The sequence below is a fragment of the Neolamprologus brichardi genome, chromosome 6 (genome assembly GCF_056152115.1).
Source record: "Neolamprologus brichardi isolate AB-2024 chromosome 6, ASM5615211v1, whole genome shotgun sequence".
Lineage (NCBI taxonomy): Eukaryota > Metazoa > Chordata > Actinopteri > Cichliformes > Cichlidae > Neolamprologus > Neolamprologus brichardi.
In genome coordinates this window covers 12,255,846-12,276,014 of record NC_142109.1, presented here as the reverse complement: position 1 = coordinate 12,276,014, position 20,169 = coordinate 12,255,846, and the positions used below count along the sequence as shown (strand labels likewise).

General features: G+C 41.7%; 1 protein-coding gene across 8 annotated transcripts in view; it reads right to left on the bottom strand.

Annotated features, from left to right (window-relative positions):
- The window catches only part of lrba (LPS-responsive vesicle trafficking, beach and anchor containing), a 176,075-nt gene that overhangs the window by 20,747 nt on the left and 135,159 nt on the right, over positions 1–20,169 (bottom strand). For all 8 annotated transcript variants that reach the window (XM_087841692.1, XM_087841691.1, XM_087841693.1 and 5 more), the window contains 3 exons: positions 19,877–19,996; positions 16,238–16,390; positions 1,924–2,091 (listed from right to left, as the gene is read on the bottom strand). In XM_087841692.1, the coding sequence (XP_087697818.1) occupies positions 1,924–2,091; positions 16,238–16,390; positions 19,877–19,996 (441 nt within the window). The remainder of the gene's footprint in view (positions 1–1,923; positions 2,092–16,237; positions 16,391–19,876; positions 19,997–20,169) is intronic.

The following is a 20,169-nucleotide window of genomic DNA, read 5'->3' as shown; positions in this document are numbered from 1 at the left end:
GAGCCCCAGGCCTGGAACTGTGTTTCCACCTTCTGCACAGACAGGGCACGTTTCCTTCCGCACAAACACAGTTGAAGGAGAGCCTTGGATTAGCTCACTGGGGTAATGCTTGTTTGGTTTATTTAACTAATTAAAGTGCTCAGGGAGTTTTCTCCCAGCAAACTGCAATCAAAGCATCAGCGAGAGAGCCCGCGAGGACAAAACAACAAGAAACTTTTTTTTTCCCCTCCTCAAGGCAGGCTAACTTTACAGCATTACAGATATGATGACTACTGACTTTTAACATGAGCTTCTGTACTACGCTGCCACTGTAGTCTTTCAAAACATCAATTAATAATGTTAATTAAACTACACCAATATTCATGACTACACCCTTTATTTTCCAGACATTTCACACAAAAGTTTGACCCAGTGCACCAATACAGAACACTTCAAGCTATTTTAAATACCATCCAGAGACAAACTTTAGAGACAGTTACACTAATTTGTTTATAGTAAAATGCTAAATGTGGTACCAAAGCCACAGACAAATAAAAACCTCATTCAGAAGCATACAAAACCTAAGTATGCATCCTTAAAGTCAGCAGTCGAAGATGCTTTTTCAATGCCACTCAAATCACAAGCACCTCCCTCTGAGTCCTGTGTGTGTGTGTATGTTGGTAGATTATCAATCCCATTGTCACTGGAACAGCTTGGCAGAAATAGTGGAGGCACCAGTGATCCAATTTTCTGCTCTGTGTGTGTGTGCGTGTGTTAAACAGAAGAATGGGTAATGGGCTGAGAGTGGAAATGACCGGTGAACCCAGATAATGAATCTGCATGTCTGTGTATGTGTGTATGTGTGTGAGAGAGAGAGTGAATAAAGGCCAAAGCACATCTGGATGGGAATTGGGGTGAATGAGGTGATAAATCAAGGATCTACCCCTGGTGCCTGCGATGCTCCAGTCACTGAGCATGAAGGGCAGCAGTACAGTGGAGGCAAAGGGTGTTTGCCTGCTTAGTGTGTTCTGAACTTAGCACCATGGTGAGTCTCTCTTAAAAGTGAAAACGTGGCCTTTTCTTGACTGTTCTGTTCTTGTATTTAGGTGGGGCACGAAACAAACAAACAACGACAAAACTGTGAAGATGATCTGTTTGAACTTTAACTGAGATCCGCCTGCTCATTTTGTTTGCCCTTGAGTTTTCTGTATGGATGTTTCCAGATCTCAGAAGTTGCCTACAAACAGCCACAACAACCAGTAATAAACACGAATAATCACTTAAAAGAAAGCCAACGCCTGGTTACTTTACTCTGGAGAGAAAAGAAATAGAATATGCGCCCCTCTTGGCACTAAAATGCAGATGTCAAAAAGGCTGATGGGAGCAGGGTCAATTGGCCCGCTGCTGGCTAGCTGCCTTTTACAGCAGATTGGTGAAGTTGTCAGGCTTGTTTGGCTGTGGGCAAGCTAGCTGTGTTTTTCTTTTCAACACTGTGTTTTGTCTGGTTGCTTTCGGGCAGGACAGTGTTGCTTGTGTGTGCAGCAGTACCAAGTGAGCGAACTGAATAATGAATGAAAGCCAAGGAGGCGGCTTAAAGGCGTTAAAGTGGAACACTTGGTGGAGTGCTTTCAAAAGGTATCACACAAAGGAAAAGGCTTCGCTCAGCAATACTGTGTGGCAGATTGTTAGCTTAGCTCTCCCATGCCACTCTACAAGCACTTTAACATGGCTAATGGCATCAAAACCTTCCTGACATACAGATGCAGAGGGTGGACATGTGCTTTTATAATATAGCCAGATTAAGCGTCCATCTGAGAGCACTGCTGCTCAGGAGTACTTACCTCTAATATGGAATTTTTTTCCTTACTCAGCATGGTCTGCGAAGGCAGTTAAATCAGCTACGTGTATTAAAATGTGTGTGTGTTGATGCACGCACTGTATCACCTCTCTGAGCATGGGGTCGTTGATCGAGCTGAGGTTGACTGCGCCTTCATAGGTCAGATAATAGAAAACATTGAGGGCTCTGGCGGCTTCGGGTCCCTGCTGCTTGTAGCCGAAGATCAAATCGATCCACTGGTGAAGCTGGCAGGACACAAACTCGCTCTCCAGTGCCTTTAAAAAGAGGTGAAGACGAAGAGTTAGGGATATCTAGGATGTCAACAGATGCAACAAAAGGCAACTCCCCTAACATCCCATTACTGAACAGCAGTTATTACTAATACCCCTCAAAGGTGAATTTCTCAGAGAAAGCGGAATATTCTTCTAATTGTTCCTCTGACGGAATCTGCCAATGATTTCTATAATGAGCAAAAAGCACAGTAAATCCATATCTGATCATAAGAGAGCATCAAGACATTAGAGGACTCTTGTAGTTCATTAGGGAGCCATTTCAGCTTCTGTCTTTGTTCTTTTCTCTGCTGGTCGTGAGCGGATAAGAGCACTGTGTTGCTCTCCTGCAGACGTCGTCATAACGCCACAGATACAAGCCGTTTTCTCTCCTCATTAGCGGGCAAAGGAGGGAAAAAGCATTTATGGTTTCCTCATAAAAACCGGCAATTGTATTAATTTGTGTAAAGCTGCTGGCTCACAAAAGCCCTCTAAACACAACCAAATTAGAATGAGGCAGCCCTTGATTGTCATTGCTGCCTTGTGTCACATTAATTTGTGACAAAACATTAGCCCGCGCTACACTTAAATGGCAATTTATATCATTTAAATTTTTACTGCGGAGACCAGTGCATCCCTCACTTAAATGTGACTTTCTGACAGCTCATTCTGCATCTAATTCCTCCCCACTCTGTTAATTACGACTTTCAATCAGGGAGCCGAGCACACGTCTGAAGAGGAGAGTGTGTGCGCTTTAGGTGTGATGCTGTTTTTTAACGCTGCAGCTTGACTGACTGACTGAATTTGTGATGCTGTCACGAATCTCATCATCCCAGCTGATGAGAAGCTTAACAGTGAAACTGCATTTCAGTTCCCAGAGATGAAAAAAAAAAAAGATCAATAAACAAAGATATAAAATGTTTTTATGGCTTAATGCTGCAATAATCAAACGTAAGCAAAGTCTGATCATCGTGTGTTTTCATTTGATTTAGCATTGCGCACAGACTGTGTGACTGTATACATTTGTAAGCGACACATTACTGCCCCTGTATTCCTCATATGCATTATGTATGTTTTATTTAAAATGTCCCTGTATATATAGTAACTTATGAACACATAACAGTTTTAAAATGTTTATTACCCTGTGAGTAAGATGGATAACCACGGAGGCAATCAATCACAACTCAAATACAATAAATTTGTACGAATCCTTCGATGTAACAAAGAGCTTAATGGGAGTTTGACTGACTTTATCCTTATAAATAAATCTCTGGTTTATAGCTAAGGTGTATCCAGCTACAGCAATGGGAATAAAAGTTAGAAAAAGCTAATCTGGCACAGGATATCTGATGAAATTCAAATTTATGCTAAATTGGTCTTTGAGGCTCAAAATGTTTCAAACAATACCCGACCCTACTTTAAAAAGTGCCGTCTCGTGCACAGCTTGTCACTGATGTAGCATTAAGTAGCATGTTCTGTAGCATTATGTGTATTTTTATTATTATTTATTTATTATTTTCACATGTGAGAACTGTTCTGAAAGCTGCAGATTCAACAGAACTAGCAGGCAGAGGGATCTGTGTATTCCCTACTGTCTATGATCACACTCAAAAAAACAAATCTAACCGTTAGTCTTAAGATAAAACAGAACACCCCTGGTCTAGACTCCATGTCTGTCTGCCTCTCTGGCATCGCCATATTCACATTATGTCATAGGGCAGCCCTTTTTATTAATGTTACATGATAAGCCAGAAAAATCCTCTTTATTCAAACTCCCTTTAATAGCAGAGGTTGAGTCGTGCGTGTATCGTGTGTGTGTTTGTGTGCGTGTGTGTGAGGGAGAGATCAGTTCATTATGCACTAGGATTGACCTTTGACAGGCCCTGCTCCCCTGTTTCTAAAACTAAAGCTGGGGCTGATGGGCATTTAATGTGCACCGCAATCAACTGTCATTCAGCAAAGGGAAACAAAGAGCAGCCGTGTTATTGCAGCTCCCTCTCCTGAGGCCCGCCTTTATGGAAATCATTTGCATGATCCATTTGGAGAGGGTGAAACAGAGTAAGTGAGAATTTGTGTGCGCTCTGCTGGAATTGGAAGTGTGTATCTGTTTTTGTATTTGTTTGGTCTGTCAATGTCTCCCTGACTCAAGTCTGCATGTAGGAACTTAACCTCAGCAGATCAAGCTGAGAGATTCAAAGAGTTTCTACCTGCAGTAGAAAAGCCACGATCGTATCACGTCAAAGGTGTCGGATGTGTAAATTGTACGCAACAGCAGTGGTATTAGGCAGATTAGGATTCAACTACTTTAATCCGCCCCTTTATCTAAACTCGGGGTTTGACATCATGAGCCGACGTCAGAGAAAACATCTTAATAGAAGAAGCTTAGGGAAAGGTGCCATTGATCAGACTCCACTGAAGTCCAATGAACAGAATGAAATCAACAACAAACTCATCCAACACTTAATAGTACAGCTATAGTACAGGGAGACACACACACACACACACACACACACACACACGCTCACATTGCATGATAATTACACAAAGATCTAAATACAAAAGCAATCAAAATTTCTAAACCTCAGCACCAATAAAGCCTAAAATATTGAGTCATATTAAATTCAGTTGATTTTGCAGCTGATTCCAGGAGGTGAGAGCAACAAATCAAATTCACAAAATCAGATCAGATTCACATCTGCCAAAAACACAAATGCTAAACCTTCAAACTCTAGAAACCAGTCAGTGACATCATCCTTAACATTCAATCTGCGAGGCACACCATTGCATTAGGTGACACGTTTCCTCACTATGATTGACATGAGCCCAGTGCTTTATTTTGTTTTGGTTTTCTTGCTCTTCCAATAAAAACTTACACTCTGAGATCGAGAAGTCCCCATCACTGACATTGCTTAACTGTGTCACATTTAACAATGACAACTACTGCCAGCTACTTCAGTTAACCTTTTTCAAAATGTCATATTGGTGACTCATTTATTCACATTTTCGGAGGGGAGGAGGGGAAGTAACAGAGTAAATACAATTTTTCCCATTTGCCTTTTCACAATAATAAAATTATATACAACAAAAAATAGCACACAATACTATGCAGGTACTCAATAAACCTAATTTCGATTTATAACAAGAAGATTTCACCTAAGGAACTCATATTTATAATCCATCAAAGAAACCTAAGTGAAGTACAGAAATTAGGCATGTTCTGATAACTCATTAACAATGTGTCATGTGAGCAGCTGTGGAGACGTTTCCACATGTGGTGCCACACTGTGGAAACAGTTGAGCAGAAGGTTGAGGCAGATAGTAGATTCCTGAGGTGGGATCTGGTGCCACTTTAGGAGAACCAGGCAGGATTATTGATGGGCCAATTAGCAGCCAGTGTGTGTGTCATCCCCATCCACAGGGGACTCTCTGATAATTAATGAATAATTTAGCATGCCTTTATGTAAATGCTGATAGGGGGTAGAAGTAACTGGAATCCCACATTCCTATTGTTACAGATTTGACAAAGTACACCTTCGAAGCGCAGGGGAGGGTGGGGTGGGGGCAAGGGGGTCCCTTTTGTTTTGTGCTCTGATTTGTTTCCAACAGCAACAATAATTTGGAATATTCTCCTAAGGAGAAGAATGATACATTTACCCAAATCATTTTTCCCCATCAAAGCCGCCATGTATTCAAATGCATATAATTATATACTCTTTGTGAACTGCATGCTTATTTTGCTTGTGTTCCAGCATGCCGCGCTGTGATGTGGATTCCAATGAAAATGTATCATAATGAACAAGCCTCGTCTGCGTGCAAGGCTCGGGTTACTTTAATCCCTTCCTTTGTGAAACATCTGTAGCTGGAGTGTAGACTTTAAGTTTAGAAAGAAAACCCAAAACGCTCAAAAAGAATGACAGTTTGACTACATGTCTGTCAATATGTTACTCTTTAGAGGGACCTGTACTCTAGACTGAGGATTTAAAGACATACAATCCTAATTTAAGACATCAGACAAGAAACACCAAGTGATTGCAATTAACCAGCTGGTGGACATTAAACCGGGGTTGCTTTGAGTCCTGAGAAGCAAAACTGAGAGCGTCTGATCTCGAGTCAGTAACCGGCCCACAGCCTCATCTTGAAAAGCTTTTTCTGCTCGCAGGTGGGAAATTTATTATCTTTATTTTAACCTCATGTGGGACCTCTTGTAGTGATTATCTTTGCTCTGCTTAAAAGTAAAACTGCGTGTCCATACTACAGGTTTACGCTGGGCCTATCTGTGAAGGTTCTGTGCCTCGCAGTGGTTTGCGGTTAGCTTTATGGTCTGGATTGAGCTGGATTTCACTTCAGTCTTAACGAGGTGACAGTGAACGCTTTCCTCCTTGCCTCACTGGTCCTTAAAAACCCTTTTAAGGACTTATGGAGAGCTGTCCGTAAGGATGTTAAAACATCACTTAACAAATCAATGCGCTCATTTGCATGCCAACGGTGATGCAAGTGTATGTTGCACGTGCGTGTGTCGCCGATGGTGTGGGTGTGTAATTAAAGGCACATGTTGTGTGCAGAGCCGTTGTCAGCAGCAGACTGTTTTCGCTCGTATTGATTACGGATGTATAAAACAAACACTTGTCAGATTTGGATATATTAAAATGACTGTTTCAGAACAAGCTGATTAAAAACATCCTGAAAACCACATTCAGTACGCGTGACAGTCAAACATCGTGTTTTCACGCTTAAAAATGATGATCCAAGGACACTGAATTGGTAGTCGGGACCAAGTTTTGTTTAGTCATATTCTTTTTGGCATTTTATTAAATCAATTCATAAATCCGCCCATCAAATTTATATTTTAGACGACAACTCTAATGGAAACTGGCCTAGTAGTTTTACCTTAGTACAGCTTTATTATCTCACTTTTTGATTCTCTTTTCCTTCTCCAAGTTCAGCAGCCTGCTTTCCTTCTCCCCCCTTCTATTTGTTCTCCCACTTACCCCTTTCTTTTCCTCTACCAGTCATTTGATCCTAAGGATCAACTCCTCTGGAGTTTCCTTGCCCTGAGGTTGACAAGCACTCTGATTAAAGGGCTTATTAGCTTGCAGAAAATGAGAAGCTAATTGTCATTGTGAAGCACGCAGAGGAAGCCTGTAAACAGCTAGAAGAGAGGGGGGCCCCCAACATAGAAAGGCGAGGGGGGCGTATGACGTAAGGAATGAGATCCTTAAAGCAGCCATGCAGCTAACGAACCATTTCCTTTATTCTCATATTCACACACACCAAGAAAAACCCAGATGGGTCGCGTGTGTTACTTCAGTCCAAAACCCCACCTCCTTTCCGGCTCAGCTAATTAGACAGGTCGCAACTGTGAGAGTTCTGGATATGGTTCAGTGGAGGAGGCACTCGTCGGCAAGTGGAACCTGAAACTCTAACCCTAATTCTCGGCTGCTCTCTCCTCCCATCTTTCTCATTATCTCCTGACCACTTAAAAAGCAAGAATATCATGTTAAGGGGTGAAAAGAAGCAGAATGAGTAGTGATTAGGAAAGTCGCCACAAAACAAACACATCATGGTGGATTTGATCCAACTTACAGCCCAGACAATGGAGTAAACACTAGGGGTGCAACGATACTCGTATCGATATTGAACCGTTCGATACAGTGCTTTCGGTTCGGTACACATATGTATCGAACAATACAACATTTTTTATTTATTTTATCAACTTTTCTTCTGACAATGCTGTCTGTGTTGAGCGCTCAGAGGTTCTGCGTTCGACTACTCCGCCTAGGCTGCACTGTCGAGCGCAGATTCACTGAGCGCAGCGCAAGCTAGAAAGACAGAAGCTAAGCTCGTTGCAACATGGCAAATTGAACCTCCCCCACCCTCATTCAGATCTGGCGTTTGGAACTATTTTGTTCTTCATGTGAAGTATGACCCTGAAGGTAAGCGCAGGGACAAAAGTAAAACAGTATGTCGGATGTGCCACGCAATGCTCAATTACATTGGTGGGAACTAGTGTGTTAGCGCAGTTAGCTCGTTAATGTGTTGACGCCGTCCAGCCCCACGTACGGGGCGATCCGCGGTAACTTCTTAATGGAGATTTGCCGCGTTATGGCGTTAATGTCATTTTAACGAGATTAACGCTGACAGCACTTGTGGGAACACAACGAATATGACAGCACATTTACGCCAACATCATCCTAGTGCAAAGACAAGTGGAAGCAGACAAAAACAACAAGCACGCATGCTACAAACTTTACCCGAGTCATTTACAGCCGTTAGCACATGATTCTCCTTATGGGGACCTGATATGTTTAATATGCTGCTGAGAGTATAGCCCAGAAGAAGCGTATAGTATAGCTTTTATTTTGGAAAGAGCCATTTCTCTGTAATAAACTCTCCTTTCCAAAGATGAGTGATTTCTCAATCGGATATATTTATTTTTTCTATTTTGTTGTTTCAGCAACATTAAATTTAAAAACTGTACTTTTGCGTTAAAATATATATTTATAATTTTAATAAATGATAAATTAAAAAGGCATGAACATTTTTTGTATCGAAAAAATATCGAACCATGTCACCAAAGTATCAAACTGAACCGTGAATTTTGTGTATCGTTGAACCCCTAGTAAACACTACTGATTGGGGAGCAAAATGGCACTGAATCCAAGTTAGATAACAATAAAACTGTGGTGTCTGCATCCATTTAGATTTAAGTTCATGCATGACTGAAAAAATGCAAACTAAACAATGATGCCTTAAAAAAAGACATTATTATTACAATTGTTATTAAAACAACTGCTAACATTATTATCATTATTATTATTACTACTACAACTGGCAAGAACCAAGAGAAGCTAAATCTTAAACACTGTTCACAAGCACTTGCGAAGGACATAACCATCTGTCCACCTCCACTCCAAAAGCCTAACAAGCTAGCAAATACTTCACCGGTGCCACAACGCAATGGGATCAAGTGAGCAAAAGCTAAGTCAACAGTAAGAGCTGATTACACACAGAAACGCTGAAGAGGGCTTCTGCTTCTGGATGAAAGAATATTTGGATAGCTGTTGAGAGAGGCATTATTGTCTCAGATGATTACAGAGTTGGCTGCAGGACTGTGTGGAGGTGTGGAGGCTTCTCAGCACAGATTGGAGATGATTAGGATGAATGGCTCAACTGATCAGCTTGAGTGTAGTTAGCCTTCAAGCAGAGGTTGTTAGGGTGTGGGGTTATGTGGAGCTGCAGCTTGTTAGTGCGAGACTGTCTGCATATGTACGTGACCAGCAGCTCCAAACCATAAATACATCCTCAAGGAAACCATGAACTATGCTCATGAAATGTAGAAGGAATATGCATGAATTAAATGTGACACGTTTTGCTTAATTTTCAGAAATATACTGTTACAAAACTAAATAAACACTCAGAAAATACCACAAGAACAAGAGTATACAGCAAAAGCATCCCTGCTTTGCACTAAATTCTAACAAAGTGTCCTAAAAAAAAACACCCTAAAATAAGATTGCATCCAATTTCCATCACACAATTTTATTCATGCAATCACTGGTGCCTTTGTTTTTGAATATGTCAGTCATCTTCTGGGGTCTTTGAATGTTTACACGGCATTTCCTGGGAATCTATACAACAGCTGTATGGCTATTTCCTTCTCGTATGGATAATATAAGTATGACAAAAACGTCTTAAAGAAGTTATCTGTGTTCATGCTCCAAGAAACACATTCGTTTAAGTTAGGGCAAAGGGTAAGTACAAGTGTTTCTTTAAATAAAGCCAGGATTACAAACACGGATATTCAGGAGTCTGAGACGCAGCACAGAATAATGCTGCAAAAAAAAGTGCCTCAGTACACTTTGGCAGAAGTAAAATGAAAGCATGGAGGAGTGCAGGAAAGGGAGAAAGACAACATTAGTGAGTGAGTATGTCAGCAGGAGTAGATCATTCCATTTCTCAGGCTCTCATCGGGTCCGCCATTACGTCATCGAAAGGGAGGATAAACGAGGGGAGGGGGAGATGAGCAGGCAAGAGAGGGAGGCGAAGAAGAAGGGGGGACAGCTCGTAAAACACCGAGCACACAGTAAACATGTCTGCCCTTATGCATGACAATACCCCTTCAGTGAGCGCTGCCTGATATTAGCCAGATAACCTCCCTCTACCCCACGTGCTAGTTCCCATCCAGCAACAAGGCTTTCAGTGGAGACGCCAGGGGAATAGATTAGCACTAGGCTAACATGGCAAACTGTCTTCTATTACCGGGGGCCACTCTGGGATAGACGACGTTAAGATTTTCACTCACTCAGTCATTCACAAGTGCACAAGTATTTCTTAGTGGTTAGTGGCTGGTCGCTGCAGTGGTTTACCTCAGCTCATGCATGGGTTCCTGTGGGGTTACTGTGAGAATAAGATGTGGAGGCTGGTGGGAACGGCATTATGCGAGTCCCAGCGGGTGTCTGATCAGAGAGTGCAGTACGGATGAGAGGTGAATGTAAACAGTCGTGATCTTTGACTTTGTGTAGCTGGTGGTCTGAGCTGGGGAGCGATCACGTCTGGCTGTGTGACTTGTGGGAAAAAATGCAAGACACATTTTTGTCTTCTGAGTCTACTCGCTTACATTTCGGATAGTTCCTACACAAATCACGCTTTACAGTAAACTACAGTAAACGTAAAATCTTTATCCGAGTCTTTCAAACTATGTTGTCAACTTAAAAAAAATCTTATGTATAAGATTTTCATGTCTTAATGTAATAACATGCCTGCTGAATAACGGGTTTCTTGACTGCATAGTTTTTGCAAAGTGTTAATGGCTGTCAGCACATAAAGCTGAAAAACTTCAGATTTCAAACAGGTTGAGAGTGCAAGGCTTGGGGGGTAAAGGTGATATGTCTCAAATAAATATGACATTTGTCTTTTAGCAGCCATGTAGATGTACCTCTGCCGGCAGGATTACTGTGATGACATCACAATAACAGCTGTAAGGCCGAATGACAAAGTATGAAACACACTCACATCACTGTCCACTGCAAACATCATAATTATGATTATATCAATATTTTCATTTTAACTGCAACAGAAGCAAAGCTAGAGTTATCCAGTGCTTGTAGAGGTTCATCTACCTGAGTCTAAATGCTGGAGCATTTACATGCACTGACATGGGAACAAAGGTCTTAAAATAAAAGCAAAGACATCACTGATAAACTCTTCAGTAATGGATAACAGAGTCACTCAAAGCTTGTTAGCAAAATCTGACTGGACCGTATACACGCACTATATGTGCAACTGGTTAGCAACAGAGCTAAGTTTCAGACGTTACTCTCAGACATCAGCAAACATTTATAATTCAAGATGTATACTAGCAGCCGCAGACTAATGTGTGCGGCATGTGAGGATGACTTAGGTCATAATAATCCAACATTACTGGAATAATGCACTATTCTGCCTGGCGATGCAGAGAGAAGCTTCTTGACTTCAGATGTTTTCAGTTTAGCAAGTTTGCACTGAAATGATGATTATGTGTTTTGCATGAATGATTGATAGCATGTGTTTCAGTGCCTTGAGCACTCTAATGTGCTAGGGTCATATAATTACAACTTGTGGCTATAGAAGCTACTCTTTAGCAAAGCTTGCAAAGTGTTCCTTGAGATCTAAAGCAGCATATAGTACATAATGCGTTTTAGTGACATCACAGTCACACTGAAAATCCTACAACGAGTAGTTTCTTATATTATAGCACAGGAATAAACCGTGCACAGAAATTCAACAACATGACAGTTTCAGAGTTTCTGCATAGAGTAAGTAAATCAATGAGAGGCATAATGGTCGTCTTTGATGAGTTACACAAGGTTCTTTGGCATCCAACACCCACAGTGTCTTCTTGTGGCCAGCATTCTCTGTGCCGTTGCTTCTGACCAATCACTCAGCTGCCGTTTCCCATTCACAAAGACGAAAGGCTCCCTCTTTCTGTGAGGCCAGTATAGCTGATGCCTCTGTCACTCTTTTGAGCAAGTTGACACTTTATAAGACGGAAAAGGCCAAAAGTAAAGCATGCCCGTCTCTCCCATGTGTGAGGTTTGCAGGTCTGTCAGCAGCGCAGCAAGAGCACAGATGAGTGAAAGAAGCCAAACAGCTGAAGCAGGGAGCAGCAAATAAGCACTGGAGAGTTTGGTTAAATGGCAACACGAGAAAAAAGTAACAAGAAGCCTCGGCAACATGTAATGGCAACCATGGAGTTAAATATGTCTGATTAGGCAGCTTCACTTTTTTTAAATAATGAAACTATTATTGTGATTGTAACCATATTACATTTTAGGCGCAAGCTGATTGGTGATTATAAAGATTTAATCCAACACCAATGTCTGTCTGCATTCTTATATTAGTTTAACATTGATCTATGCACAATAAAAATAAAAAAACAGCAATGTTTAGCTCAGTCTAGCATCAAGATATACCCACAGCAGATGGCTGCTCTAACAGACTGTGGTTTAGCCCGCCCCATCTCAGTAGCTCCAGTGAAACTTGGAGCTATGACAGTAAAGGTAAACACTGATATGGAGACAAATAACAGTCAAATTTAAATGAGCATGCACACAAGATCACCTGCTATCGCTCTAATGGTTAGCAGGCCTGAAAAGCGAGGTATGGTCGTACATAGTGGAATGTCAGAGCGGCTGACAGTGCCCAGAGAAATGTAGTTATCTGGTGGAGGAGGGATCAAGTTCTTAACCTCTCCTTCGACCCCCTGGTAAAAACAACAAGCAGCCCCTGATCTCCGTGGCATGCTGCCTCAAGACCCCTGTGTCTCCACAGGGATGCATGTGTGGATGTGTGATGGACCACGAAAAAGGGAGTGCGCCTTTACAAGAAAGCATTTAAGTATACTGTAGGCACTTCCCTTAAGCCGCGGAGGTGCTGCTCCGCCTCCTCCCCCAAAAATCCAACTATTCTTCAGACCTGTGGTTTTCAAGTGGAGCCTTCAGTGTTGTGTAAGACATTTGTTGAACAATAAACTGTCTAGGCATAAACTTGCAGTTAATCTGTTGCCATGCAACACACTTCCTGCTAAACATTAGCGATAACTTATGACACTTCTAAAGGAAAGCATTATGAACCCGGCTACAGTTTGATGATAGGCTTATATCATCTTTTTTTTTTTTACCCCCCCCAACCATGAAACTCTGAACAACAAAAACAAGCTGCCGATTTGCGGAGCAGCACAATCCTTTACTGAGAGAGGCTTTTAATGGCCTTTCCAGATTGGGCCCTAATTAGCTGTTAATCATCTAAGGCTCATAACCAGAGTGGAGACAGCAGGCCTGTGTGTGTTTGCAAGCGAGTGTGCATTTGCGTGTGTTTGCGTGTTCTCTCCTGCTGTCTATCCTTGTGTTGCAAAGCCATTAGCAGCAGACAAGCTAAAGAGAGCCAAACAGCCCATTAACTCCTTCACTCTTCCTCTCTCCTCTCTACCACGCTCATCTCTTTCCCAACAGTACCACAGTTGCCAGCTGACACCCTCTAATGCCAGCTATCTGTCATGACCAGAGACCTGTCCACCCACACATCCCTCCCTGAACCTTGGTGCTTTTTCTATGTGATCTGTAGCATACGACTGGGTCTCTTAAAATGGTAAAACTACAAAGACAAACTGCACTCCCACACTCACAATCCCAGCTTATTTTATTATTTTAAGCGAAACCAACAGATTCCAGGAAGTGATTCAGTCCAAATAAATTCGAAAATTATACTTAAACTGACATTTGATAGCAAAGCTTTTATTCACAGTCCCTCTGGGATGAAACCTATTTTCCTAAGCTTATTATGTTTCTGTGCACCTACACCTGCCTGCTGGTTGCACGTTGGATCAATATCTCAGTTTGGAGAAGGAGAGAGAGAAAAAGCAGAGTGAAATTTTACCAGTTTGAAAGAAGCATATCTAATATGGCTGCAGACAAAATAGAGTCCAAATTGCATCTGCAGTGCCAAAGGGAGCACAAAGGACAGAAGCAAGGGGGAAAAATGAAGAAGAAGTAGAGGAGACCAGCACAGTTAGACCAGCGATGAAAGGCTCTTTTAGCTGTTTACAGGAGACCACATTAATGCACATATTCATACAATAAGGTTTCTGCTTCTTGATACATTATTTCTTCCTTTTTTTGTTTACATTATTACCCAAATTATATTTGTTTTTACAATGACCGTGTTTCAACTCTACATTTGAAACAGAAATAACTCAGGAGAGCAGATTTGAACATTAAAACTTTGCCAACTAAAGAATAAAATAAATAAATACATACAATTCCATTTTATTAATATAGTGCCAAATCACAACCACAGTCACCTTCAGGTACATTATATTGTAAGGCAGTGGTCCCCAACCCCCGGGCCATGGACTGGCACTCGTCCATGAGTCATTTGGTACCAGGCCGTGCGAGTGAGAGAGGGTGTGAAGTTCAGGATTTTCAGGGTTTTCATTGGTTTTTAGCATTATTTTTTTATCGTTTTTATAGTTAACTCGGTTTCCCTAGATCTTTTCCCGTGTGTTATGAATAAATCTTTTTTTTTTTTGTACCGGTACTGGTTTTATTTTATTGTATTTATCCGCGACTCCATGAAAATACTGTCGCACATAAAACTTTGCCAACTGTGGCGCAAAAAAGGTTGGGGACCGCTGTTGTAAGGCATGTATCTTGTAAGGAGCTACTACAGCACTGTGAACAAGCATTAGGCAACCGTGGTGAGGAAAAACTCCCTTTTAACAGGAAGTAACGTCTGGCAGAACTAGCCTCAGGGAGAGGCAGCCATCTTTTAATTTAAGAAACTAAATAAAAACAATCCAAAACGTTTTAAACTTCATGCTATTAAAAAAAAAAAAAAAGTTGGACTAGTGGTTCTGTTTTTTTTTTTTTATGCATAACAATTTCCCAAATATCTGTCAAACATAATCCTCATTTAGCACAAATGAAACTCAACTTTTCCTCCCCGTGAGTATAAAACACTGCACAACAACCTGCAACGCTGCCGCCACAACAAGCATCCCTCTAATACATCCACAGTGGGCTGCATGCTGACAGCCAAAAAGAGGGAAGTGTGTGATTAATGATAGCAGCATGGTCATATCAGCAGGCTAGTTAACAGACCCCCACCATAAGACTGCACAGGTCACAGAGCACACCCAGCCTCATCAGCACCCATTACTACTGTGGGCACACATCACACGTGAAGCTGCCACTGCTTTTACCCCAAATATGTAACTGAGAGGGAAAAGTGGCCTGCGCTAGGCTCCAGATTACATTGCGTTATAACCCACAGTTTAGTTTTCTTCTGTAATTGTGTTTATGCAGACAGACAGACAAAATTATGAATAAGCTTTATTTGTAAGGGGACAGCTGTCCTTTCACTGTCAGTATGAAGTTAAAATGTTTTAAAGATAAAAGGGCTAAAAGCATAAATGATAAGCAATTTCAGCAAAGCAGAAGAGAAAATGTTAACCCCCCATCTGAGGCTCCTAGATCTTCCAGCGCTGAGAAATCTGATCCAAAGTGTTACCTTAGTTTCCCAACAGTGTGTGTGCATGTTGTGTAAAGCACAGAAGAGAACATCTAGAGTATAATGAAAACACAGCAGCCAGTCTGACAACATCTGACGTGAATATACACACAGAATATTTCTGCCTTTGGCCGGGCGGACCGGAAAGGGAGATCAGAAAGTGGATACTGCATAATTATTCTGCACAAAAACACAGTTGCAGTTGCACACACCGGCATGTTCCAGATGTGTATGAACAGAGCAGAGAGAGGGACCGTGAGGCTGCATGGGGATATTAGACAGGGCAGAGCTGGATCAATTTGCCGGCAAAGCAATCTGAAAGTTGGGACACGTGAGAGGAGGGGAGGCTCAGGTAACAGGAAGAACTGTGTGATGGTCAGGAAATAACACTGTCTCTTTAAATTAGCATTTCCAGCTAAGCTTGGGGCTCAGATGGCCTGCGCTATGTGCCATATGGGGAAGAAAGAAAACAAGGCTATACATGAATGACAACTATAAAACTTTTTTTCTTGCCTAGACTCTATGATGGCTTCAGTATATTTTGAATGCACAATTGCTTTAACCTGGATCATACATGGGACACAGCATTCAGGTGTACTTTTCTTACCAGTCGATTAATGCGCACAAACTCTTCTGGGGTTTTGGCCCAAGGTGGCAGATCAACATCAGAGACTACAGTGCCATCCTCCATCACTCCCAGGTTGTAATTGCTGGCATTAACAAACATCTCAGGCAGATAGTAGAACTCTGGGATCAGCTCCTGAAATGGTAAAGCACAGACACATAAATGAACACACACTGGTTATCGGGAGAAAAGAAAAAAGAAAAAAAAAAGCAGTTTGAGAATCTGCAACAGTTATCAGACATAATGCTGCATCTGTAGAAAGCTCTGCATAATCACCAATGGAAATTTAGAATAACGGCAATACTAGATCTGAACATGATGTCCGAGAAGATAAAGGGTATGTTCACCCCTGGGTCTGTGCCTCACAAAAGGCGGCCCTGAACCAGTTCAAACAATCAAGGTACCGGCCACACATGTGAAACAGTGCTGTGTGGGTGTGAAAGGAAAGAAAGCAACTGGGCTGGTGCTTCTACAGATGTCAGGGAGTAGAAGAAGCTTTAAGAGTGTAAAGTCCTGTGAGTCTTGATCAGCATAAATTTGATGAGTGTGGTTTTGCAGACTCCACTCCACTGTGGGCTAAGGGAGGTGGACTGCCTCTCCAAATTAAAGCACATTATGTTACAACTCAAAAAGCCCTTTTGAAGTGTTGAGTAACTCTTTAAGAAGAACAAGAGCAGGGAAAATAAACACAACGAAGCAGCACTGTTTTTGTATATAGATAGTATTGCTGTATTGTTTTCTGAATGGCAGAATTATTTGTGGAAATTACATGACGCTGCTCTGTTGTAAAAAGCCTCTGAGTGTGCACTCGGCTGTGGTTTCTCCCTATTCTGATGCGATGATCATATTCTTTGTGTCTAAGAAAGAAAAAAAAAAAAGGTTCACTTCTGATTTTCCCCTCTCTTCCACAACAACAAAGAAAAGTCAGCTAAATTCTCGTCTTACTATGATGATTTTATTTGGCTGTCACAAACAACACAGCATGTTTTCAATCTGCACGAGAGTGAAGAGAAATGCAAGTATGACAGGAGATGTAACCCTATATGTTTAGCCATTTGTCATTCTAAACAAAGCAGAACTTGCCACAGTGAGTATAAACATTAAGATTGTGTTTGAGCTTAAAAACATGTAGATAAATCAACAACGCTTCCCAGGCTTTAGCTGTTGTGTTATTGTTGTGGGTACGTCTCACAAACTTCGACACAATCAGGACACGGGAAGGTTCAGTTCTTGGCTGTGTCATGCAAATAAGGAAAGGAAAGTGGAGCGTGAAATATATGGTATATTGCATTTTTCCCCAATAGACTGAAAAAAATGAAGGGAAAGCAAAATGCCTTAAAGTGTATTCTGTCTTATGGTCAGCAGGGGGCAGTTGCAAAAAAAGGCAGATTATAAAGCATCTATGGAAAAATTACCCTTCATCCTATTTGACTGGGGAAAGCAGTAAACACTTGACACATGCATTTATACTTTCAATCACTAATTTATATTCTTACTGAATAAAACACGATGATCATTTCCATATTACAGTCCTCATTAGAGTCAAAAAAGATGCTTTAAGATGCTACAGTATGAGTGTGATGATGGGCAAATTCTGATCTCAACCCAATAAGACAGGACTTCACAAACCAGTGGGTGATGACTTGGTCCTAATTCAAATTTTTAATATACTGTCCATGTGCTCTCTGAAGACTTGACAGGTAACAAAATGAATAATTATATGAACTATAACTATCTATAACATCTATAACTACGTTCACCTGCATATACAGAAAACACTATATAGAATCAATTATGGGCATTGCTAAGGGAATTTGGTGACAAACATGTTAATAACTTTCATTAGAAATGAACAGCCTACCTTCAAAACTCAGTGGCGATTGGCTGACAGCTAACACTCAAAACAAAAAAAAAACTAAACTCGGAAGTCAAGAAGCATTTTGAAAAGATTCAATTCTTAGCATATGTAACATGATCTTTACAAATACAAGCAAATACAGCCAAATAATAACATTCCTCTTATCAAATTAGCTGCACAATATCTCCCCCTCTCATTAATGGGGTGAAAAGATCCAATCAAATGAGCAAGCAAACACACAGCTTTAAAACAACACGACACTTCCTCACTTCTGAAATCTCTTCACTCCACAAAAGCTGACCTAAAACTAAAGGTCACCTTCTTAACGAGGCCTCCTGCTCACCCGGGTTCACTGGCTACAGCCTGCTGTAAATTTGAGCAGGAGAGAGCGGCACCCGTGCACGCACGCATGCACATACCCCAACGAAACCTTGAGGGCTTCACTCCCCAACACTCGAGCCTGCCTTACATGGACCATTATGTGCAGTGGCCCTTTTGCTCCAGCCTGGTCAGAGGCCAGCCCCTCTGATCCCCAATCCTGTCCTGTCATGGGTCACTGGAAGGGGCTTTGGCCTCTGGGCTCTCCAGCTACACTTCCACTGTTGCTACTTCTAACCCCTCTTCTCTTGTGTCTCCCCCTCTGATGCCTGTGGGCTGAGGCTAGGGGTCAGGGGATTGGGGGTGGCAGGTCATTCTAGCGTCACCCAGGCTAGAGACACATTGAATCTAGGTGTTGTAGCCCATTATCACCCCTTCTTTAACAGTGGCGTATGAAAACACAGGGCTTTTTGCCCTCTGGCAGAGACAGAGGGTTGCCATCAATGGTCCCAATACTAAAGCTAAATGGTGTACTTACCCTACTGAATTGATACATCTCACTCCTAATTCCTCTACTGCTTAAAAGAGGAATTAAGCAATATGGATGCGACTGGACTGCATCCAGTTGGTTGCACACATTCATATTTTGAGCAAAAAAAGAAAAGGAGCATGAATGTGTGCATCCAACTGGATAAAGTCGACAGATTTTCATTCAAAATATGCTAAAAATTCAAGCTGAACATGGAAACAAACTGACGACGTCCAGATTTCCTCTTTGTTTTGATCTGAAGTTGAGCTCTCACAGTTTGATCCACATTGACAGGTTGAGACTAAGAGAGCAAACTAAGGCTGTTGTTGGGCTTTTGCAATCAAGCATTGGCCAGCTACACAGTAACACAATCCACATGTTTTATCAGAGGGATGCGGGAGGGGGGTAAACGCAATCAAGCGTCAAAACCCCCAACACCACTGCTGTTCCCCCATTCAGTGACCCAGTGCCAGGAGAGCAAGCAAAACTCAGCTTTGACAGAGAATGTCTGAGTGTAGTTGTAAATGTTTTAGGAGAGCAGTTAAAGTGTGCGCTGGGGGTTCGAAGGCGCTCGGTATGAGAATGACCTGTGCTGTTTCAGGGTAGATCCGTCGGCGCAGCAGAGTTTGGGGGCCCAGTGGGCAGGGATTCAAGTCCATGTTATAGCTGACTGAATCTGAGACAGACGGCTGGGACAGATGAGGATTAAACCAACGCTTTGATCAGAAGAGCAGGAAGCTATCATTGTGTAGGGACAATGATTGGTAGTGACTGGACATTACTCTTTTGAAACCCTCTCTTTTTTATGTGTGCTGGACTTGGATTTATTCTCCTGCAGCGCTCGGGACTTTATCGTCCAACTTCTATTATTTTTGTCCCCAGATCCATAGTGAGCATGCATAAGTATGAATGGTACCTTAACATCAGATGTGTCTCTCTGGCAGTTCCTCCAAGCCCTGGATACTGAGGAGAAGGTGCGGTCAGCATGGTCAAACTTTCCTCCTTGGAAGTTAAGGAAGAACGTGGTGAAGGGTTCCTGGAAATTATAAAGGTTATGGTTAAGAATATAAACTGGGGAGTCTACTCCTGTAACTGAAACCACCCAATTGCTTTTTCTGCAATGAAAACTTGGTTGTCAACATGTCTACAGTTTGAATACACTCTGTCAATATATTTGACATAGAATTGACCCTTTCTGCACACCCTGTA